The sequence below is a fragment of the Mastigoproctus giganteus genome, chromosome 8 (genome assembly GCF_048544385.1).
Source record: "Mastigoproctus giganteus isolate SK-2022 chromosome 8, ASM4854438v1, whole genome shotgun sequence".
Lineage (NCBI taxonomy): Eukaryota > Metazoa > Arthropoda > Arachnida > Uropygi > Thelyphonidae > Mastigoproctus > Mastigoproctus giganteus.
The window spans coordinates 63,273,486-63,298,814 of NC_143582.1; the positions used below are offsets into that span (position 1 = coordinate 63,273,486).

Genomic DNA, 25,329 nt, shown 5'->3' on the forward strand with positions numbered 1-25,329 from the left:
ACAGTCCCATGAAGAGTGAAATATGCTTCATCAGACCATAAGATCATTTGAGCCTATGTATCGTCAAGTTCCATACAAGCTAGAAATCATACAGCAAAGTCTATTCGTTGTTGCTGGTCACAAGACTTTAGTTCTTGCACTATGTGAATCTTGTACAGGAACCGGCGTAAAATTATTCGAAGCACTATGTACAGTAGACCAAGGAAGGTTCAAGTCTCTTGACACACCTCTAGCACTACTGACTGGTAGTGTTTTGCATTTGAACCATTGCAACTGCCACTTCATCCACTGCCTCTGTTCTGATACATGGTCGTTCCCCACCTGGAATTACACCTAACTCCCCAGTAGCTTCAAATCTCTTTATTAGTTTTCAAAGCCCCACTGATGTCAAAGGTCCTTTACGCAAACCTTTTAAGTTTCTGATATTCATGTAGTGCTGCATTAGTGTTACTATTATTCTGGTAGAACAGTTTTACTAAAAGAGCATGTTCCTTTTTTGTAAGAGCCATAATTTGTTATTGACGGTGGCACTGGCCTTTCTGCTTTTATCTAACAGGATGTCATTTGCGTAAGCAGTGTGTCTTGAAGTAAATGACAACTTTCACATATGTGCAGCACCATTTGTCCCCTGGTGGCAGAAATCTGAACTAATTTTTTTCTTCTACAAACCTCTTTTTCCCATACCCTAAATGACATACCCACTGATTTTCACTGTGCTAACTCTAACCGTTTTGACACTAGGGCAAACCTTTTTGAAGAGTGGGTCAATTATTTTTATTTCTTTTTTAAATACTAGCCCGTGAGTCATAAGTTAGTGGCCTCAATTAGAAAGGGGGGGGAATAAAAAGGGTGCCAATTATTTGGAAACATTAAACATTTTGTTAAGAGATAAAGTTGACAGTTGAATCTTTTTGGTCCTCACTTTTGAAATAATCCAAAAAAGGTTTTAGTTTCCTTTTTGATTTATAACTTTAACTTTTGCAAGTGAAGAGCTAAAAAAAAAGTAAATATCGAAGCTTGATTTGATACCTTGTACCGCATCAGGTGACATCATGACCAGTATTGCCTCTGCACAAAGTATTTGAATGAGCAAGGAATAAAAGAAAACGCTTTTATTTTGAAATATTCTTCATTAATAATTAACATAATTACAGATACAGTATGTGTAATAAAGTTGATAAAAGTATATTTAATGGGAAATTTGTTGTTGCTTACTTTCAGACAGTTTCTTAATATTAGGTACATACTTCGTGTTCATTACTTTAATACATTTTGCAGTCAATTCATTTCCAAGTTTATTCCTGTTGGAAGATTTAACAAAATTCATTGAGGAAAACAATTTTTCACATGAATATGTGGACCCGAACATTGTGAGAAGAGCGTTAGCCAGTTTCTTCATACATGTAAAATTGTTCAGTAAAGAATACCATGCATTTAATATAATATTTTCAACTTTTAGTTTGGGATCTTCATTAGGCCTATCTGCATTACTTTCTGAAATTTTTCCTTCTACTACGAAAATCAAGTTTTCAAATTTATTTTTTCACACTATGCTGCTTTGGAATTCAATTAATTCCATTTCTAAGTTAGTAATACCTAGCCAAATAAAATCGTTTAGCTGCATTGTACTGTACTCTGCTTTATGTGGGCATAAAATAAAGCGAAATGTATTTTCCAAACTTTTAAATTGATTATATCTCTCATGGAAATCTTATTTTATTTCTTGCAAAATGGTTAAATATTTTTTAATTGCATTTTCTTGAATGTCAAGAATATTTTCAAAATCTTTAGTGTTTTGAAAATGTTTTTGTAATTGAGGAAAATATTTCATGGTGCTCATTTCCAAATCTTTAGTAAAGATGTCAAGTTTTTTCATAAATATTTTGATATTTTCAAATATCATTAATGCAATTTGTCCATGTCTTTGAAGTTTTTTATTCAGTTCATTGAAATGCTGAATGATATCACATAAGAACATTAAATCATTTAGCCAATCTATACTTGAAAATTCGTCATAACTATTGTTTTTTTTTCATTCAAAAAGAGCTTTATTTCGTCTAATAAAATGACAAACCGATTAAGAACTTGGCCGCAACTGAGCCATCGAACATTGTTGTATGTCAAAATCCCAGAATATTGGCACTCAATTTCCTCTAATAATTGTACAAATTCTCGCTTATTAAGACCTCTTGCATTTATAAAGTTAATAACTTTAATTAGAACTGGCATTACATTAGAAAATGTTTTTAAACCTTGCTTCACACATAGAACTTGCTGGTGTATTATACAATGAAATTCTATCAGAGAATGTCTAATATTTTGCCACCATATTGGGAGCACCGTCTGCTGTTACAGAAACAATTTTTTGTAGGTCAATTTCCATTTTTTTAAATGCATTATCAAATTCTTTAAAAATATCAAGACCAGTACACCTTCCTTCCAATGTTATTAGTTTTATTAACTCTTCTTTCATTATATTGCCTGCATTATATCGAGCAAAAACTGCTAGCTGTGCATAACCATTTACATCAGTACTCTCATCTAAAGTAATCGAATACATTTCTACAGACTTTAAGTCGTTATGTATTTGAGAAGAAATATTTCTTTCTAATTCTATTACTCGGTCTTTAATAGTATTGCGACTTATTGGTAACTCATTTATACGCTTTATAATCAAGTCTTTTTCTTTAAAATCTGAAAACAGAGTAGCACTACATTCTAAAAATGCTTGTTTTACAAACTCTCCTTCTGAAAGAGGTTTCCCATGGCAAGCAATGCAATGGGCTACTTGAAAACCAGCAGCTGTAATGTTATTTTTCGGAGTGAAAAAAGTTTTTAAAACACTTCTTTGTGAATCATTCTGTTTTTTCTTTTGTAAAAAATATTCTCTCCTTTCTTCATCTGTTGGGAAGCCAAGATTTGAATGCAACTTTTCAAAATGTCTTTTTACATTGAATGTACGAGGTGACTTTTTCGTTACAAATAACACACAGAGTTGTTTTATTCTTTTCAATCACACCATATTTATCAAACCATTCTGTTTGATATGGTCTGGAGCTTGTACCGTTAGTTTTCATTTTTTTTTAACCACCGACATAGTTCAGGGCCATGCCTGCAAAAAATATATATAATATATATATTTTTATAACCTACATATATATATTATATATGTAGGATGCAATAATTTTAGATGAACTTTTATAAACGTAGGCCCACTTAATATACTTACATCGGTTATGTAGATGAGAAAATTTGACAATAGAAAAATTAAGTTATAATCAATTTATTATTAACACTTCTAGACACGTACATCAAGTCTGCCTCTTAGTCCAATACTGCGAGAGTGCGAGCTGGTAACTTTGTACTAGCCCAATACATCTCCTTCTTCAATGCAATGACAAATCGCACCAAGTTTATGTCACAATGTAATGAGTCACCCACATGCGTAGTTTAATACAATAGAACACTGTTTGCCGACGCGTGACATCCACATTCCACTTGGATTTTTGTTATTTTTTATTTATATATTTTATTTTTGTTTATATATATATTTTTTTTATAAATCTGACATTACATATTTATATTTTATAATTGTTTAATATTTTTGATTATCTTTTCTCTCTGTTATAATTAAAAAAACGTAGGCCAATATTACAATAAACACGTACACGGGGGTTAACTTACAAAGCCTTCGTCGGTCAGTATCTGACCCACTTGTCATAGGTTCGCCACCACAGTTCTAGACCATGGACAGCCATGTCCAGTGGTTAGTGTGCATGGCCACAGGTAAGGAGGTCCAAGGTTCAATCCCATTCACGACCATGAAAAATGAATGGCTCATTTTTAGCTTAAACAGAAAATCAGAGCTTGAACTGTGCCACCACAAAAAAAAAAAAAAAAAATCTCATAGTAATTCTTGTACATTGAACCCTTGCAATGAATTCAATACATGTATAGTCACAATGATTTTATTAAATTGTTCTGGCCTTGGCAACCTCAAGAATAAATTAAAATGGAAAACATTATTTTTTCATTTGTCATAGGAATATTTAATAACAATCCTATTATTTAGAACTACTGACTGAATGATGCAACAGATCTCAATGTTCACAACAAGTTGTTGAGAAATCTTGTCCAGTTCTTTTTTAACAGAATCATGATTTTTTTAACCCTCCACAGTCCAGCCCTAACAATCAAAAAATGATTAGTTCAAATGTGATGTTCAAAAATTATTTATTTTTGGGTTTACATGAGCTAATATATAAAACAGCATGACAAAACAGTTTAAAAGTTCTAATGCAATATTTCTAAAATATATTCACAAAACTTTCCATCCAGATAATCAAAAACATTTTTTACTTTAGAGCATCTGCTTTGAATTCCTCTTGTTTGTCCTCTTTTAGGTGGGCAGAGATGCAAAATCCAAAATATCTGCAGAAATTCATTACTGCTAAATGGACATACAGAATTAAATTTTTCATAAATTTTTCATTCTTGAAAAATTTAATTCTGTCTGTCCATTCTTCAGACCAATATTTCTTTATATCATTTTCATTTAACCCCATATTGATGATAACTCCAAAAAACTCCTTTAGGTCATTTAGTGAAACCTAAACTGAGTCATCACACCATATGGAATAATTGGAAACTATCTTATTTGTAAGAATCCCCCACCCTCAGATTTCTGCAGCAAGGTCTGCCAATTTCTCAGTTCCACTATCAGCAAGACCTTTACGAGATCTTGACTTCATATCTAAATACTTCACTCTAACACAGAGTATAAGTTACTTTGTGACTTCTATGCAGAAAAAAATGATGCAGCAGCCTGCTGGTAACAACTGAATATATACATAAATGAACATCCACTTAGTTTTTCAAACTGTTTATATGACAGTACAGTAGGAAAACAAATTTTATAATCGGAACTGCCAACAGTCACACCAGTTTCCCCATTAACTTAAGAAGGGCAAAAAAAAAAAAAAAAAAACTCCACTCCACCTTACATTAACAATTGAATATCAACGTCGATTTAGTTTTTCAGATTGTTCATATGAAGTATAAATAGATAGCAATACCGTAATTGAGTACACCGTACACACAAATTTAATAATCTGAAATGTCAATGGTTGCACTGGTTGAGACATTTGGTCTTCAAAAGGCCAAAAATTGTCTGCTGTTAACAAATGAATATAAATAGAAGTGTAGTTTTTCAGATTGTTTATGTAAGGGTATAAATAGATGGCAATACAACAACTGAGCCAATACATAGGAAAATAGATTTTACGATAGGAAATGCCAACATTTGAGGCACCACAATATCTGATTGAAAGAGAATGAGGGAAAAAAAAAAATTGTCTATCATTAACAATCATATATAAACACTGATTTAGTTTTTCAGACTGCTTATATGAAATGTAAATAGATGGTAATATAAGAATTATCCCAGCAGGAAAAAAAATTCAACACTAAAGTTATTGGAACCAATGATACTTAGTACTGCATATGCATAGTAGGTTGAGAATACAGAAGATACTTGTTGACACTGGAACTGAATTTCTGTAGATTATAATTTTCAGGAAATGCATGTGAAAGAAGGAAGTTCCAAAAAACAAGTAAAAGGGATAAATGAGGAAGAGAAAAAGTTTGTTCTATGAGTTTGGACAGTGAAGATGCTGAATTGGTTGTAGCACACATTCAGAATGGTTTGGAAGAGAGTGGTGGTTTACAGATGCCAATTCAGAAAAAAAGTGGAAGTATCTATAGAAAAGACAAGCAGCAGAAACAGAACATGTGTGTGTGTGTGTGTGTGTGTGTGTGTGTGTGTGTGTGTGTGTGTGTGTGTGTGTGTGTGTGTGTGTGTGTGTGTGTGTGTGTGTGTGTGTGTGTGTGTGTGTGTGTGAGAGAGAGAGAGAGAAAGAGTTTGTAAGAGACAAGTCATTAATTAACTTGACTACCTTCTTTTGAATGGAATCAAGAAGCTTTAGAGAGGTTTTGGTGGCACAGTCCCAGATGTAGGAATAATATATTCCATTGTAAGGCAGATTTGAAATTTTCACAGAGTGACTAGTTGTCTAGAAGAAAAGTAGCACGAACAGCAAAAAATAAAACCCAGTTTTTTTGATGCAGTAGAAGCAATATTTGCAATATGCCAGGAGAAATTAAGTTAGGGTAATCTTATCAAAGATATGTGATCTTGTCTAGAAATCTCAGTGTCAGTAAAGATGAGTACAGGAGCAGTAGCCTCTTTTTTGAAAGAAATAAGAAAGGACTCAGTTTTAGAAGGACTAAAGGTAACTAAGTTTTCTTCGTCCCGTTGGAGAATTACCTCAAACTCATTATTTAAGGAATTGGTGGTGGATATTCAAGAAGTAGTGGCTATTTGTACCCAATTAGTTTCCCCCACTTCACTTATCTTAATTCTTTCTAAAGTAAAGTAATATAGCAAATAAGAAATCCATTAAACACCAACTCTAAATATAATCTTGAAATCTTTTATTTCATTAGTGACTACCACCACTATAGATTCGGTCTTTTTTTTTTTTTTTTTTTGTTAATTGTTGGCACATTGGCTTCTGTGGCCATAATGCACCTCCCAAAGTTTTTGCATTTTACTCTGATCCAATCCCGAGGCGGGATTCAAACCTGCGACCTTTGGGTTGCCAGGCAGGCACTTAACCCACCTGGCTAGCCTGGTCAGTACTGATCCACTAGTGCAGGGTTTCTCAACTGGAGTTCCACGGAATCCTAGGGTTCCACAAGAGATCGTCATTGAAAAAATATAAGCTTTTTTTTCAAGTTTTTTGAACTATGTGTGCTGCTGATGCTAGCACTCGCAGTGATGGACAGTGACCGAGCAGCCCAGTTAGCAATTTCATTATGGGTCTTTCATCCCAGAATGACCAGGGCTGGCTTTACACCAATTGGACCCAATCGGGCCCTGTGCTCTTGTGGCCCCATGGGTGGCAGAAAAATTAAAATTAAACGAAAAGATCAAAGATGAAAAAAAAAAAAAAAAAAGAGATAAATGAAAAGAAAAAAAAAGAGGAGGAAAAAGTTGCTTTTAAAGTTTAATTAAAGAATTGATTCCTAAATGTATTTAAATTGCGCGGGGCTCCTGTGAAACCCAAAACAATGACTTTTTTTACATCAATTCAGAAAATATGATTAGCATTTTAACATTGAGTACAAAGGATGCAGAGAAAAAAAATGTTTTTTTATTTTTTATTATTATCTTTTTTTTTTAAATTCATAATATGTGAAAAGCGAAGTCTGTATAATCTATAAAGGTGTGCAAATTTTGGCCATTATCTAGGAATAATTATCTCAAGGCCAGTTTTTACACATCCCTTGTAATATCAGAAGTAATTCTGCGTATTGTAGTAGTAGTAGTAGTGGCACATGATGCAAGAAAGCAAGTGTAGGAGCTTATGCAGCATCAGCCAAAAAAAAAAAAAAAAAAAAAATCACACCATTCCCTCCAAATGCCTGTCCAGTTCCTCCTTAAATTTATTTAACCTATCAACTTCCACAACGACAGATGGAAGTTTGTTCCAGCAATTAACCACACGCTGGCTAAAGGCAAATTTCCGCACATCTATTCTACATCTGTCCTTTCTTAATTTGAACTTATGTCCCCGTAGGTTCGTAATCTGAACAAGTGGAAGGATCCCATCAGAATTCAGCGTGCTCAACCCATTCAAGGACTTAATAGACCTCAATCAGATCACCGCGCAGGTGCCTAGTCTCCAGCCACTGCAATTTGCAGAACTTAAGCCTCTCTTGGTAAGAGTATCCCTTCATTCCCCTCACCAATCGTGTTGCTCTTCTCTGTACACACTCAAGCAAATCTACATCCTTCCTAAAATGAGGCCACCAGACCTGTACGCAGTACTCAAGGCGTGGCCTGACCATTGCCTTATACAGAGGGACAATCACCTCCTTTTCCCTGCTAGCAAAATTCCTATATATCATTGACAAAACCCCATGACCTGCCCTAGCAGCCTGTCTGCATTGCTCAGAAAACTTCATATCTGACTGCACAATTACTCCCAGGTCTTTTTCATTTTCTACCACCTTAAGTGTAGTAACACACAGTTGGTACGTTTCTCTGGGGTTACTTCTACCCATATGCAGTACTTTGCATTTGTCAAGGTTGAACTTCAGTTGCCACTTCTTAGCCCATCTGCCCAATTTATCTAGATCCTGTTGCAGTAGCACACTGCCATTACTGTCATTTACAACCCTGCCAACCTTTGTGTCATCTGCAAACTTCGACATTAAGCCTGATATACCTTCATCAATATCATTGATAAATACACAAAACAACAGTGGACCTAACACCGAACCCTGTGGGACTCCACTAATAACATTAGTCCACGAAGAGCAGCACCCATTGATTACCACCCTCTGTCTTCTCCCACTTAACCATCCTTTTATCCATTGTAGCAACTTACCCTTAATACCATTCTGCTCCAATTTGTACAGTAGTCTTCCATGTGCAACAGTGTCAAAAGCTTTCCTGAAATCCAAGTATATGATATCAAAATTATTTTTTGCATCCAGTTCCTTTGTGACCACATCATAATATCCTATCAAATTTGTCAGACAAGACTTTCCCTTAACAAACCCATGCTGTGTTTGAATTATTGCTGCAGTCTTGTCTAGATGATCCTGCAATGCATCTTTAACCAGTGACTCCATTATTTTACCCGGAACAGAAGTTAAACTAACTGGTCTGTAATTACTCGTGTCACCCTTCGATCCACCTTTGTGAATTGGGGACACATTTGCACATCTCCAGTCCGTGGGAACCTCCCCTGAGTCCAAGGATGCTCTCATAATTATGGCTAAGGGTTTGCTTAGTTGCTTTGCCGCCTCCTTTAAAATAACTGGATAGATCCCATCCACCCCAGGTGCCTTTCTTATGTTTAACTTCAACAATTTCTCCTCCACTTTGCTCTCAGTTCTTTGCTAATTAAATTTCAAACGTGTATATGTATGGGTCAGACATAAGGTGAGGTATACACGTATGAAAATTACGATTACTTTTGTCTAGCACCTGCTGTATGGCCGAGCAACCCCGCCAACCGCAGTAGGCATCGCTATAAAATTGTTTTGTAATATTGGTGTGCTTTTATTTGAATAATTGTGTTCCTTGTGTAGGTAAGTAAAATTTATTTTATTCTTTGTTTTATTTATTGAGTTGGAATGCAACACAAATCCAGTGGCATAACTATGCTAATGCAGCTGCATTGGGGCCCAGCTTGAAAGGGGCCTGTGAAATTTGGAAAACAGATTCATTGCTCAATACTAAAATAGGGTTAATAAACAAGCATTTTTTTAAAATTAAGTGTAACACATTATTATCAACCCTTTGACTGGCTCCCTGAGTATTGTTTTGACAGATGCCATGCTTATAAAAATAGTAGCGAATAAAAGATAGTCATGAAGTATTCTCAAAACCACTGCCAAATATAGATAAACATCACATCTGATTTTATTTTACATTTTGTGTATGTGTGGATACACTGATCATTGTCAGACGGCAATATGTTTTAATTTACTACACAAATTTGTCACATAGCAGTCTAGCTATGGCCAGTGTTGTCGTTTCAGCCCATTTCGCTCTACACTTGGCCTTTTTACAAGGACATGGAATGAGTTATTACCATGCTAACAAGAGCCACATCTGAATTCAGATCCTCTGATCCTGGGGTATGTCAATGATGTTCTGAAACTGACAGTATACTGGGAGGAACCCCTCCTGTAATCAGCATTTATCCCATGGTATTCAGAGAGGAGAATAAACAATGACCAGGCAGAGTAAAGCATCTACTTCAGTTGCTTCAAAGCATGAAGTTTTGTTAAATTTATGGTTTTGAGGTTCATCTGCCATTTTCACAACATTCTACCCTTGTCTGTTGCTTTGTTTCTAAGCCAATAGGCCCTGGACTTTGTTACTGGCCATGAATATTACATTTTATAACTTTCTATGTGTATCTGTTCTGTTTTCGTCTGTAGTCGGAAAATTTGTCACAAAGTTACTTGAAGGAGTAACTTGGGAAACGAAACAAAAAAATTCAGCCATTCAGAGAGATGTTCATTTGTTTTATTGGTAGAGAAAGAAAGTTCTGCTGCTCTTATCAAGCATCATCTACATTTTCAAGTTTCACAGAGTATGAAAATATTTGCCCATTACGACCATTCTTTTCTAACTTGTAACAAGAAAGGCTGAAGATGTAAATAAATTTATTATTTCAGTTTTCATTAATCTGCATAAAAGACCATTCACAAATTATGAAGTTTGCCAAAATAAACAGCTTTACAGAAAAATATTATATCTAATATTATTATTGGATTATTATATCTATAACTTACTGATCACATTAATGTACCATGAGCTGTAGATATAATAATTTTTATGCAAGGGTTCCCTGAGACCTGAAAATTATTTCAAGGGTTCCTCCAGGGTAAAAAAGGTTGAGAAAGGCTGCACTAGTGATATCTTGGCTTATATTACCATCAGTATTCAAATTTAATTGAAAATTTTGTAGAAACTCAAATAGTTGTTTTAAATATTTCTAAGTCTTTGAGATCAGATTCAGTATAGAAGTTTTCTAAACAAGCTTTCATCTTATAGTCTCCCTCCTGATTTTTGAAACTAGTTAACTAAATTTAGTTTTTCAGACTGCTCATACAAAATGTAAATAGATGGTAATATAAGAATTGCCCCAGCACAGCAGGAAAAAAAATTCAACACTCAAGTTATTAGAACCAATGGTACTTAGTATTGCATGTGCATAGTAGGTTGAGAAGACAGAAGACACTTGTTGATTGACACTGGAATGTCTGACTGTTTACTATCTACCTACCTATGAAGTGTACTATCAACTACCTCTGACGGTAGATAGTGCACTACTTTCCACTTTTCAGTTAAACTTTGCTCTGCAAAAACAGCTGCCACTTCTTAAATATCCACCACCATTTCCTTAAATGCTAATTGTTGGTTAATTCTTCAGTGAGAAGAAAATTAACAGCAGTATAATTCTACAGTGAAGTCTCTGATGGATCAAATTTATCATTATACAAAACACTCACCACACTCACAATAAGTTACCTGAATAATGCATTGCTTCAAATAAACAAACCAATATGTTTCTGCAACATTACAAGAAAAGGCTTTTTACATTACATGAGTACATATTATTTTACATTAATATAACATTATAAAAAGTAAAACCAAAAATATTTTTTCTATTTTTTAATATGATAACTTTTGTAGTACTACGATGACAAACAATTTAAACAAGGTAACTCTTTTGAAATATTCTGTTTAACATAGTTAATAAAAAAACACAAGCAAAATTATTAGAAACAAATCTCTCAAAGACAATATCAGCAAATTCATCACATGTACATGATTAACATTCAATATATAATTAATGCATTCTTTGAACAGTGTAGTAAATACTGACTGTACGGTTGTCAGTTTTTAATACATCAGTAAATTGTGCCCCATGTTAACTAATCCTGACTAGATAATTCAAAAGTTTGAGATTTAAAAAATCACTGTTTTTAATATTGTTTCTCTAAAATAACTTACCTCAAATATGGATATCTTTTGGACCATTCATTTCCATCTTGACATAATTCCAGACTAATTCCAGATGGTGTTACATCTTCATATAACATTTCATCTAAACTGTTCAACATCTGTTGAACCTGGCAGGTAATATCTCTCTCAAACTCCTTAAAAAAAAAAAAAAAAGTAAAGAAAAAATCAAACACACACACACATATATATACTCAGTACAACAGATCCATGATGCGAATTAATTTTCTGGTTACTAGCTTACCACTTCTGAAAGGATCTTATTATAATGCAGTCTAAACAGTCTACACCTAGTTTGTAAATTTATAGCACCCCCTAGTAAAATGTAGTATATAAGCAATTATTAATATTAAAAACAAATAATTAGTGAACAATACATAATCAACAATAAATCTTTGGTTTACAAACACAAAATTAATGCTATAACTAGTTCTTATAAGAAGTTCTCAAAAAAAGATTTAAAATAGATTGGGTTTTTGAAACACACTCCACTTACATTGGGCATTCTGGAAAAGGCATTATTCAAAGATAAGTTTTGCTTTCATCAAAGTGGATTCATCAACATGCAAAATACATGTACATAGGCTACTAAAAATCTACACATAGTGCATGAAGAGAAGCTTGATTGGAATCTGGTGCAGTGTAATATCACATCTTAACCAGATATAAAAAGAGACAGTAACTCTCGAAACTACATTGCCATCTTTAAACAATTCATTGCACAGCTAAAAGAATGTACCCAAGGCTACTTCCAACACGACATTGCTACCCCTTATGCACTTCCAGAGCTTCAATACCAGTGGTGGTATCTGTTTACATAGATAAAATAATTTCAAAACCACTTTAGCTGCCCAAATCACCAGACTTGACTTTACCTGATTTTTAGCTGCAGGGATACTGGAAGGAGTACATTTAAATAAACAATCCATGCACCCCAGAAATTATGTTACCAAATCTGTTTGTGATTTCACCCAAGAAATTCTTCAGTGTGTTACAGAGAACATGTGTTTTCCGTGTACTTATTTGGCAACATAGGATATTTTCAACACCATTTTAAATTTCTGTTCATCAGATAAATATATAAAGTACCTATAAATCAAATTAATCAAATTTTGTATTCCTATGTCTATTCATTGCCAGTTTGTAGAAAAATATCTTGGTGGCCTAACTAAAGTATCAATGTATATACAGTAGACTCTCGATTTTTCGGGATAGATGGTAAAAAACAAATGCTGGATAATCCAAAAATACAGAAGTCCCTGACATACGTAAGAGATACGTTCCAGGACTTCTTACTTCGAGTTTCTCGTAACCCGGGAGTGACTAGTAACATATTGCCACTATATTATTATTGGCAAATCTGAATTCAGCGTGATACTTCTATTGGAATGAGCAGAAGCCTGAAAAACAAGAGGCAGGATATTTCAGAGACTGCTGGAAGTCATTGCGGTACAAGTAAACACATGGGTTGTGTTAGGGTAGCTAAGAATAGAAACAGGTGCATGTATACTTGCGTGTACACCAATGCTAGGAGTTTAGTAAATAAATTTGATGAATTTGAGGTATTGCTCAAAACATCAAAGGCAGATATTGTTGGGATATCAGAGACGTGGTGTCACACAGATATAAGGAATGCAGAACTGGAATTTGGGGAGTACAATGTGTATAGAAAGGATAGACAGGACAGGAGGGGAGGAGGGGTTATGCTATTAGTTAAAAAACACATAAAATCCAAGGAAGTGAAGCCAGTCGACATTGATGGACAGGGCAGTGTCGAGTCAGTTTGGTGTGACATAAGCATAGGTAAATCAAAATTGAGAGTAGGAGTGTGCTATAGGCCTAATGACTCTGTTGAGTATAATAAGATACTGTACAGGGAAATAGAATGGGCCAGTAAATCAGAGAGTCTTATAATGGGGGATTTTAATTTCCCAGATATTGACTGGAATTTGTGGATTGGTCACTCACACACTAGCAAGGCTTTTGTGGATTTATTGGATGATTGTTTTCTACACCAGCATGTTCGGGAGGCAACTAGAGGGAGTAATACTCTTGATCTAATTATCAGTAGTGATTCTTCATGCATTAGGAATCTGCAGATAAAGGAACCACTGGGTGGCAGTGATCACAGTGTGCTGAAGTGGGATTTACTCAAGGAGGTAACTACCATCAGAGGTAAAGGGAAGGGTTTTTGTTTTAGTAAAGGCGACTATGATGGTCTGAGACAGTATTTAAATTCTATACAGTGGGACCAACTGATGATGTTACCAACAGCAAACTCAAAATGGGAAGCATTCAAGGAACTAATCTTGGAGGCTACCAGGCTTTACATACCAACTAAGAAATATTGTTCAAGGTTTAGGCCTAAATGGTTGTCAGATGAACTAATGAGACATGTGGCAGAGAAGAAAAATGCATGGGATACAAACAAATTAATGGGTGACATGGAAGCCTATGATAGATATAAGTTGGTCTGTAACCAAGTCACAAGGGAGATTAGGCAGGCAAAGGCAGATTATGAGAAATCCTTGGCAAAGGATGCAAAGAAAAACAGAAAAGAGTTCTTTACCTATTTAAACTCAAGAAGGAAAGGGATGAATCAGATTGGTCCACTGGATGTTGATGGTTCAACAGTTGAGGATCCAGCTCAGGTGGCTAACAATCTAAACGAGTATTTTGCATCTACATTCAACATGAGGAGTTATTCAGGAAGGGGAATGTCGTAGGTGAAGTAAACATTGGCAGTGAGCTAGATTATTTTCTAATAACTGAGAGGAAAGTGGAGGAGAAATTGTTGAGGATAAACATAAAAAAGGCACCCGGGGTGGATGGGATCTATCCAGTTATATTAAAGGAGGCAGCAAAGGAAGTAAGCAAACCCCTAGCCATAATTATGAGAGCTTCTTTGGACTCAGGGGAGGTACCCACGGACTGGAGATGTGCAAATGTAACCCCAATTCACAAAGGAGGATCAAAGGCTGACACAAGTAATTATAGACCTGTTAGTTTAACTTCGGTTCCAGGAAAATTAATGGAGGCACTGGTTAAAGAAGCACTGCAGGATCATCTGGACAAGAATTCAGTTATAGCTCAGACACAGCATGGTTTTGTTAAGGGCAGGTCTTGTCTGACCAATTTGATTGGATACTATGATGTAGTCACAAAAGAAATGGATGCAGGGAATAACTTTGATATTATATATTTGGATCTTAGAAAGGCTTTTGATACTGTTGCGCATGGAAGACTGCTGCACAAATTGGAGAAGTGTGGCATTGGAGGCAAATTGCTGCTATGGATAAAGGGATGGTTGAGTGGCGGAAGACAGAGAGTGATAATCAATGGACACTGCTCAACGTGGACTAATGTTATTAGTGGAGTTCCTCAGGGTTCAGTGTTGGGTCCATTGTTTTCTGTATTTATAAATGATATTGATGATGGTGTATCAGGCTTAGTGTCCAAGTTTGCAGACGATACCAAGGTTGGCAGGGTTGTTAAGGACACTACTGATACTATGCTGCTGCAACAGGATCTGGAAAGGTTGACCAGATGGGCTGAGAGGTGGCAAATGAGTTTAACATTGACAAATGTAAAGTACTACATATGGGAAACAGTAACCCCAGATCAACGTATCAACTCTGTGGTACTACGCTGACAGTGGTAGAGAATGAAAAGGACCTGGGGGTAATTGTGCAGGCAGATATGAAGTTCTCTGAGCAGTGCAGACGAGCTGCAAGGGTAGCTCATGGTGTCTTGTCAATGATATACAGGAATTTTTCTAGCAGGGACAGGGATGTGATTATTCCCTTGTATAAGGCATTGGTCAGGCCACACCTTGAGTACTGTATACAGGTCTGGAGGCCTCATTTCAAGAAGGATGTAGAGCTGCTGGAACGAGTACAGAGAAGGGCAACAAGATTAGTGAATGGAACAAAGGGTTGCTCTTACGAAGAAAGGCTTAAGTTTTGCAAATTACAGAGCCTGGAGACTAGGCATCGGCGAGGTGATCTGATAGAGGTGTATAAGGCTTTGAATGGCTTGAGCATGCTCAATGCCGATGGGATTCTTCCTCTTGCTCAGAATAATCACCTGAGAGGGCATAAATTCAAATTGAGGAAGGACGGATGTCGGATAGATGTGCGGAAATTTGCCTTTAGCCAGCGGACAGTTGGTTTGTGGAATAGACTCCCATCGCTTGTTGTTGAAGTTGATAGCCTAAACAAATTTAAGGCTCAGCTGGACAGGTATTTCGAACGAACGGAGGGGTGAAATGGGAGTAGTGGTATGTTTGACCATTTTCATGCATTCTTATTAGTTTAATTTTCTGATCCAAATCTATAGCTTTCCTTTTCTTGGTAGATTTACTAGTACCATTGTCACTGTCACTTATTCTCTTAATCGGCACTATGATAACGGTCAAAATGAAAGTTTCTGGAAAGAACTTCACAGAGTTAGGGCAAAAACTCACTATTATCACCCTGTGCGAGCTCACATTTTATTAAAGCACATTTCTGGAGGTCAACAAAAAAACAATAAAAACAATTTGCACTTTCCGTTTTATTGGGAATTTCTTTTAGTGCAATCTATTATAAACGGGTAGTAAACTTGATCGTATTGCATTTGCGATAATACTGATAACTGGAATTCTGTGGGTTTTTACGTTATTATGGTGAAGTAGTAGTAGTAGTGGCATGTGATGCAAGAAAGCAAGTGTATGAGCTCATGCAGCATCAGCCAATGTGTGTCCCCTTCACTGAAATCTTCAGTCATATAAAAAAAAAAACCATAAATCATTGTAAGAATCTTCTCTTTTTTTCCTATTTTTTTTTGCTTGTTACTCCGATCTCACTTGTGCAATTTGTGCGTGCTGTGATCGTCATTATTGATTGCTTATTATTATTATTTTTTTTTTGTTGTTTTAAATTTTAGAATCCTAAAAATAAAAAAAATAAAAAAATTGAGTTAAAACAAATTTACGGAAATCCGAAGTTGCATAAGTCAGGGACTTATTGTATCGAAAAATGTTCAGCAACCTACGTAAAAAAATATCCCTTTATTTTTTACAATGTCGCGTATAGTTTGGTCACCAACATTATAATGGTTCATTAGAGATTTAACAGATGCACTGTTTTCAAACTTTTGAATAATTTCAAGTCTTTGTTTAACTGAAAGTGCAACTTTTTTGCGTTTACCCATCATTTTTGCGATTTCTAAACAAAAAAATATATGCATATATATTTACTATAAAAAAAATTTCGAATTCTTGACATAAATAACGAAACAAACTTGTCTTTTTGCGGTGCAACAGAATACAAAAATTGATGCGATGCACTAAAACAAACTAAACATTTGGTCTTTTTTTTTTTTTTTTTGAGCGGTGGGTGTGAAGACAGAGGTGTTGCAAGATAATAGGCACATTAATCTCCCAATGACAACTTATAATGCCACTTCTTGTCGCTTATTTACGACTTGCAAAACATCTGTTTATACCTATTCCAGTTTTTACTTGAATTTTATGATTTCTGGTCAATTTTTTTTATTTGGAGTCTTGAAGTGTCCCGGTTAATCCGATCCCGGTAAATTGAGAGTCTGCTGTATATACTTTTATGTGATAATAATAATATACAAGTTATAACATTCCCAGTTATAGTGCTAACCCACTTTTACAGCTCATTTCTTCTGGTCCCTTGATCAATCCCTTAAAGCAGCACTATAAGTGGGAAAGCATTATAAGAGGGGACTTGCAAGGCTTTCCCACTTATGAGGTGTGGCCATAAAGTTCCGGGATTGAAGCTGTTGTGGTCAAGTTTGATGAATTTGCATATTGAAAATAAAGAGAAGTGGTATATTGTAGTTCAAACTTCTTCCAACAGATGGTAGTACAGAGATTGTCCAGTAACTAACAGGTTGCAAGTAACAACCAGTTTCGTTAGTAGCGTTAATGTTCCATGCCACAATTTTGCAATGGAGCACTGAACGAATATCAAATTTTGCTTTAAACTGAGAAAATCTGCAATAGAAATGTATTAAATGTTAAAAAATGTTTATGGTGATGAAACATTAAATTGTACTAAAGTGTCTGAATGGTATAAACAGTTCAAATATGGACATGACGACGTTCATAATGACCCAAGAAGTGGCCGCCTGTCAGTCTCTCAAAATGAGGACAGAGTTGCAAAAGTTCAGGAAATCGTGGCAAGAGATTGTTGTTTGACCTCAGAATGATGGCTGATGAGCTGGATATGAATAAGGAGATGATTCATCAAATTTTGCATGAAGATTTAGGGAAAGGCAGGTCTCTGCAAAATTTATACTGCAATGGCCTCAGGAATAAGGAAAAGCAAAGAAGGGTATTATCATGCAAAGACTTCATTCAGACTTTCAAGACAATCATAATTTCCTTAACTGTATTGTCACTGGAGATGAGTGTTGGGAGTTTTAGTACAAACCAGAGGTGAAGCGTCAGAGCATGCAGTGGATTTCAAAATCGTCACCAAGGTCAAAAAGGTTCATTTACAGAAGTGCAAGATCAAAATGATGCAGATCATGTTTTTCGACAAATGTATGATTCACAAGGAATTTATACCTGAAGAGGGAGACGAGAGAACCAATTCCATGTTCTCGTACAGGTGCTTTAAAGACTACTGAAGCACATTTCTTGGTTGGGGCTGCAATTTCGAGAGAAAGGCAGCTGGATCTTGTTGCACAACAATACCCCCACCCACTCTACACTTGTCGTGAGGACATTTCTAACAAAACACGGCACTGCACAGATAAACCATCCAACTTACTCTGCTGATATGGCACTAGCAGACTTCTTCCTCTCTCCCAAGAGTAAACCTGCCCTCAAAGGAAAGAGATTTCAGATTGTTGAGGACATAAATAAAAACATAACCACAAACTGAACATCACTGCTTTGGATGCCTTCACTGACTCTTTTTGGAAACTTTTAGAAAGGTGTAATAAATGCATTCAATAAGGTAGTAATTACTTTGAATAAAAATAAAACCACTTTTGAGCTCCTTAACTTGTACTATATAATGTTTTATGTCCCAGTTGTATTTAACATTAAATTAACTTTGCTTTGAACAATCATTAAAACTCTTCAAATTTCTTAGAAAAGAAATCTTAAGCTGGAAAAATAAATTAATGCTTTTCGATGTATATAATTTTGAAAAATTATGATGTTTACTTAACTTGCAAGTAGAAAATTTAATCAGCTTTCACTGAGTAATAAACATCAAAGATAAAAAAAAACTTACCACTAATGTTTGGTGGACTGACATTTCCTATAATTTATTTAATAAATTGAATCAGTTTGTTGCTAAGAATTTCAAAGAATAATGAGATAAGCAGCATAGATAAAGATCAACAGGATGCAGTAAAATCATTTAAGATGTGTGACAGCATCAGCAGTCCACATATTGTTCAGCAAGGAGAAACTTTTAACAGTGAAACCAGTGGCTTGTCCTGATACAGCCAATCTGATAAATGACAAGACAGGCTTACATTAAAATGGCAAGGTCAGGTAAAATAGAAGAAAAAAATTACTAAAGAATAATTATGACATTGACATAAACACAAATCCAATCCCACCAAAAGTATCCAAACACCTGAATATAGTGAATGGTGCAAATGTTGCACCCAGTGTAGTGAACAGTGAATATAAAATATATGCAAAGCAGGAACAGCGGTGAAAATATACTTTCAAAGAATGGTGAGCGGAAACTTAATCCTGATGTATAGCACTTTTGAAACTGAGAATTCATTTTTAAACATGATTTTGGATCTCTTCTTGATAACAATTGCAATGCCTCTACATTTTTTTTTTTTTTTTTTTTAAATGTTAAGCAGGATGTGGATTTGAACATCATCTCTTTGTATGACTTTGCTGACTGTTTTCAGAAACTTTTCTAAAGATGTAAAAGTTTGTTCTTTTATTGTGTCAGTCCGAGAACTTTATTCTACACCTTGTATAGTGCTGTTTGAAGTAGTCCCTTCGAAAGCGCTGTAATGCAAGTTCTCCGTATGTGTGTGTTGTTATTTTTATTAATTAATGGAATTATTAATTTTATTACTTTGTTAATATAAATATATATATGCAATAGAGTCAAATAATTCCCTGATTTATCTGGTAGTTCTGACTAGATAGCATAGAATGCATTTTGAGTTAAATCAATAACCTGTTTTTTTCCGCAAAACAATGATCTCGTTGACATTTCATCTTCGGGAAAAGGAAAAATCACATATAGGTCATGAAGTGAAAGAGATACCGTTCAAGTAAGGGAGATAACACAATACTACTGTGTCATCACCAACTCAATAGTATTATTATTATCATCAGTTTATTTAACAAACATCCCTGTATAGAAATTATCTACGAGGGTGGCTCAATACATACATCCAAATAAACTTATTTTAGTGTAACATAGAATAGAATATTAGAAAATACATAAGATAAATAAATATAGAGGAAAAATTACATAGATACAGTACTCATACATACACAGAAAATTTACAAATATTATACATATATAGAAAAATTAAAATATTACACAAAAAAGGATAAATTACATAGTCATTTACACTATAAACTGATTCTAATAGTCATTCTGTTGAACAAAAAGGAATATCCTCAGTCCTATAAGAGTCTTTTGAAGACACTATAAATCATTAATTTCAGATTTTTATGAGTTCAAGTGCGCTTGAAGTCTTTCTTGAATTACATTCTTCATTATATTTGTAGTTTCATATACAGATCTGCTGCAATGAGCTTCCTGTAAGTTTTCTCATGGCAGTACCTGTTTAGGTCTAATTTGAAGTCTCTAAAGAGCTCCAGAGTATTGGCAGGAAACAGCCACCTTAATCTGTCCATGTTATGGAGAGAGCTATAGAGTCAATGAGGGTAGTGGAGGCAAGCTGTGGGCAGGGCTTGACCACAAGATTTTCAATTTGAGGGGAATTTAAACTCCCAGTCAGAAATTGTGCTAGGGTGCAGATGTTACGTAATGTGACCATCTGAATCCATGGAGCTGTGTTCAAGTTTGCATACAGTATGGATTTTTGAAATTTTAAAGGGCTTCCCGGCAATCCTATTCAATCATCGGAGCAACCAGTATTCCAAGCTGAGAAATTTTCTAATGTAAGTATTTGGGGCAGAGGACCAAATTGACGAAAACATATAAGGATAAAGGAATGATACATTTTTGGATATATTGGGTCACTAGTTGCTGGTTTCGATTCCCAGTCATCTTCTGTCTTACAGCCCATATGGCACTAAGAGTTTCTGATCTCATGTTCTGAAAGTGCCTTTGGAAGGTAAGGCTCACGTCACTCCTTGGTCGATGTACAAACTGACTTTCTTAACCTGTGCTCCATTAATAGATAATCTGATTTTTTATCTTCTTATTAGTTATTGTCAGTTGTGCTGATTTGTCTGAGTTTAGTCATAAACCGATTTTACGTAGGTATGTCTCCAGTTCATAAAGCTTAGCGTTGGCGTGGAAATTGATGTTGGACACCAGAGATCCTTTGTTAGAGACAACAAAATATTTTATATCATCAGCATAAGAAATAAAATTATGATTCTGTGCTAGAAAAGGTTCCAGGGCGGCAGCTAACAGTGTGTAGCAAGCTATTATGTGTAGCAAGTTCTTGTTACACGAGAAATGAGCAGGGTGTAGGTGCATTGTCATGCAACAGCTTCCTATCTTTTGCTGCCCATCATTTTAGATACTTTTGCCAAACTGCCTCCCACAACTGGCACAACATTTATATACAGTGGTGGGATTCAAATAATTTAACAACCGGTTCGCTGCCCTAATGACCGTTCTAAATATAATATAAAAAAAACTATATACCGAAAGGTAGTTTATTATTTCATGCATTTAATACTTAAATAAGAACAATAAAATAGGTCCAAAAAACTAGATTATAAGAAAGAGTTTTAAAATATTAATGAAAAAATATTAAACAATACCTGACAAAAAAACAATAAAACTGTTATTTAAGATATTTCCATATTGCTTCTTGATTGGCGTCCTCACTTGCAATTTTCTTTGCTTTTATCAGAGCATCATCGGCTGAGTGATTTATCCTTAACCATCTTTTCACTGTAGGAGTAGGATCCCATTCCTTTAGAGGTAGGCCAATTAGACTAATAGTCATTGTGTTTGATATATTAGAAACAGTTAGGCAACTTCTCTTCTCTGAACATATGTTCATCTTTGAAAAACCCCTTTCTGCTTCAGTTGAACTTACAGCAATTGTTCTGACAATATTTTTAGCTCTTTGAACACTTTCAGGAATTGCATAATTCTGGGAATTTTTTAAAATGTTTTCCACGAAATCTCACTAATCATTAATATCAATTTGGTAATTAAAAATGTCATTAAATATGAGCAATTGTTCTTCAGCTGCTTTCCATGGAACTAGTACTTCTTCAATATTCCAGTAATCTGGCTCCAAAAAAAAAAAAAAAAAATTGAAAAATTGTAATTTATTCCTATCTTGAAATTGGCTAAATCTTGCTTTTAAATGGTCACAATCCATTAGTCTTTTTTTCAAATTCATTACGATGTTTTCTAAAAGTCTTTCCCGAGGAAGCCCGACAAATCAATGATTTTCTACAAATTTTATATTTTTGAAGGTTTCTGAAATAATTAATTCAATTTTTTTTTCGTATGGATCCTTTTCCTTTCCAAGAATTTGAAATGCTTTAATAGATCTTATCACGAGTTTTTCAGCCTTTATTATGTCTATATTTCTTGCTTGCAGTGCATTTGAAAGAAGATTATATTATATTAAGTTATACATTATATTAAGTAAAAAACATTATACATTATATTAAACATTATATTAAGTAGTTGTATTACTTCTTCATGTTTCCGTTTTACAATATGCCGTTTACTGTTAGCTAAACAATGTAATATAAATAAGGTTAGCTGCAGCTGACATGTTGTGCACTTATTTGGCTATTACTGTCTGGGTTTCTATTAACAAGAATAAACTGGACAATTTCAAGATTTGTTATACAACAGTGCTAGCAATGAGGAAACAATGGAGCACTGTAATATTGAAAATTACAGTAGATAGAAAAACAATTGCACTGTATGTCTTGCAAAAGAGAATGGTACTGCAAAAATTTAATGCAAAAGGTGTGATCATTTAAAATATAGAAATGTCCACTATTAAATCAGTAGTGCTACTGGACATTTCGGTATTTAAATAATGCAGCATACTCATCTTAGACAGCTTCTATGGGCATCAACAGAAAATGAAAGATGCCCTCAAAAGCAAAAATACAGATAAAGTTATCATCATTGCGGTAATGATAGTGATGCTGCATGGATGTTTGTCTGAATTCAAGTCACATTGAAAGAAGAATATATGCAAAGGAGGGTTAATGGGAAGCAAAAGTTCACACTAACAAGGAAAACCAAGCAGCCAGGAAGTGGGCAGTTTTGCTTGTGGATAAAAATGGAGGGACATTCATTTTAACCCCATTAATTAAAAAACGCTTTATGAAGTGTGGAATATCTAATAGGCACTGAAAACAATTGCTTAAAGTACAGTGATCCTAACCACATGAATTCAGATGATGAAGACGAAAGCAGAGGAAAAGAGTGTCTCTAGAGGTATTTTCTGTTCTAATATTGGATAATTTTTTGATTTCAAATTTCACTATGTATTGCTGGTATGTATATTTACCTATTATGTATACTTTAAGACTTCAATAAATTCATATAAAAAATTGGTTTTCTTTTTGTATATCTTAAAAATTGGAGTGCATGGTTTATTCAGGGACATGGAATATTCCAAAAAATATAGTATTTACACACTGCACTCTCTTGGCAGCTTAAAAGTTCAATCTCAAGCTGCTGTTTAACTCATGACTTACGATATAAGAATTAATAAATCAATTTTTATTAGCACTTAAAAATACACTACTGTTTTTAGTAAATAAAATATTGTTATTCTATATTTTCATACTGTATTTAATGGTAGATAAGCCATATGAACTTAACTGGAAAGATCCAAGCAGAAATACTTGGATAATGCATTAGTGGCCTGATCTGTTGGCAATAGTCAGCTATTTTTTTTTTTTGGTAATTTTTCTCTGTGACTAATATTCATTCTTATATGCAGAATATGTTGCTGGTAAGAACAAATCAGCGGCAGTTTTTTTTTTAATAGAACATCAAAGTTATTTTGCAAATAATCACTGAGCAATTTCAGTGAGGTTCTCAATTATGTACTTCCAGTTTCCAAATTTTAAATGAACAGCCAAAAGGGATAAAAGAATAAATAGGAATAAAATAATAGTTTAACAAAGTTATTAAATAAGTTAACCATTCACACAAAAAGGCAAAAATCGGGTATCCAATGTGCCAAATGAGCAAGCTACCACATTCTCCATTTACCTGAACAATTCTCAGATTTTGATATTTAATATAATAATTCATGCTTGCTTAGATTTGTTGTTCAAAGAACTGGAAAATCCAAAAAACTGGCAATTGCCAGGGAATGAGGTTACTGGCTTTCAGATGTTCTATACATAACACGCTGCCTTTTCAATACCTAGATCATGATCCAGTTCATATAATCATCATGCATCATCTTTATGTTTGAACAATTTGGGAAATTGTTTAAACTCTGCAGCAGGACTGACTGTGTAATTAGAACTTTTATTGATAAAAATAATCACTTTAAGTTTGAACTAGGTGAATAAGTTTAAGATACAATTACCACTATGGAGAGATGCTGTAAATGTTAAAAAGGTATCTACAATGCTGTAAGAGAATTTTTGTTCAAAGCTGAAAAAATAGTTGTCTGATATAGCACTCAAAAGCTGTTTCCTCCTACAGATGGAAGAAATTATTATTATTATTATTATAGAAGTATGTATGTATTGTAAGCCTATAGGCATGTATCAATGAATAACCAAAAGACGAAACAGAACTCTGAATTCGCATAGGTTACATGACCTATTTAGCCTTGCAGGTAGCATAGTGGTTACAATCGCTGTTCTTCCACATTCTGTGGAATAGGCCTGGGTTCAAATCCCATTAAAATTGGAAGAATTTATTTTTTTACACACCATGACTGAGTTAGTTGAGCTTGGGCATGGATTGCATAGTTCTCCCCTGACCCTGGGAAAATGGGTTTTTTCATCCAGTAAAGTAGGCAAACTGATTACAATACACATAATTTACATATACTATACACTGATGCTTTTGCTCCAGTATAAAAACAATAAAAAAATTGCCTATTTGTAATGCAGTTCGACCAAAAAGGTTCATAACCTCACTGCTACATTAAAAAAAAGTAAATGAGATTAAAATAAACAGTGTGTTGCACTGTTCAGAATATCAAAAAAAAGTTGTACTGACAGGTTAAAACATTTTATATTGTATATTACATTGTAACATCCCAGCATTGATAATCTCAAATGCTGCAATAATTCAAGTGATTGATATTTTCCACAGGAGTTATAGAAAACCATGTCCTTGACACAACCAAGAAAAATGAAGAAGTTTAACAACAAAATGCACAGTGAATGCAGTGAGCCAGAAAATCGTAGTCGAGTAAAGTATGCATTCACATAACTCATGATATGGGAGTGCTCCATTTTAGTGTTTAAAAAGATATTTGGCAGGTTGTTTCTTTAAGATACAGAGACAAACTTACACCACAAAGAAGAGAATGAATGAATGAATACT

The 25,329-nt window shown here is 34.5% G+C and overlaps 1 protein-coding gene across 1 annotated transcript in view; it reads right to left on the reverse strand.

Moving 5' to 3' along the window:
* LOC150081574 (primary cilium assembly protein FAM149B1-like) overlaps positions 1-25,329 on the reverse strand; it is a 168,715-nt gene that overhangs the window by 112,764 nt on the left and 30,622 nt on the right. Inside the window, exon 5 of the mRNA XM_090379417.1 lies at positions 11,603-11,748. Coding sequence (XP_090235543.1) covers positions 11,603-11,748 — 146 coding nt within the window. The remainder of the gene's footprint in view (positions 1-11,602; positions 11,749-25,329) is intronic.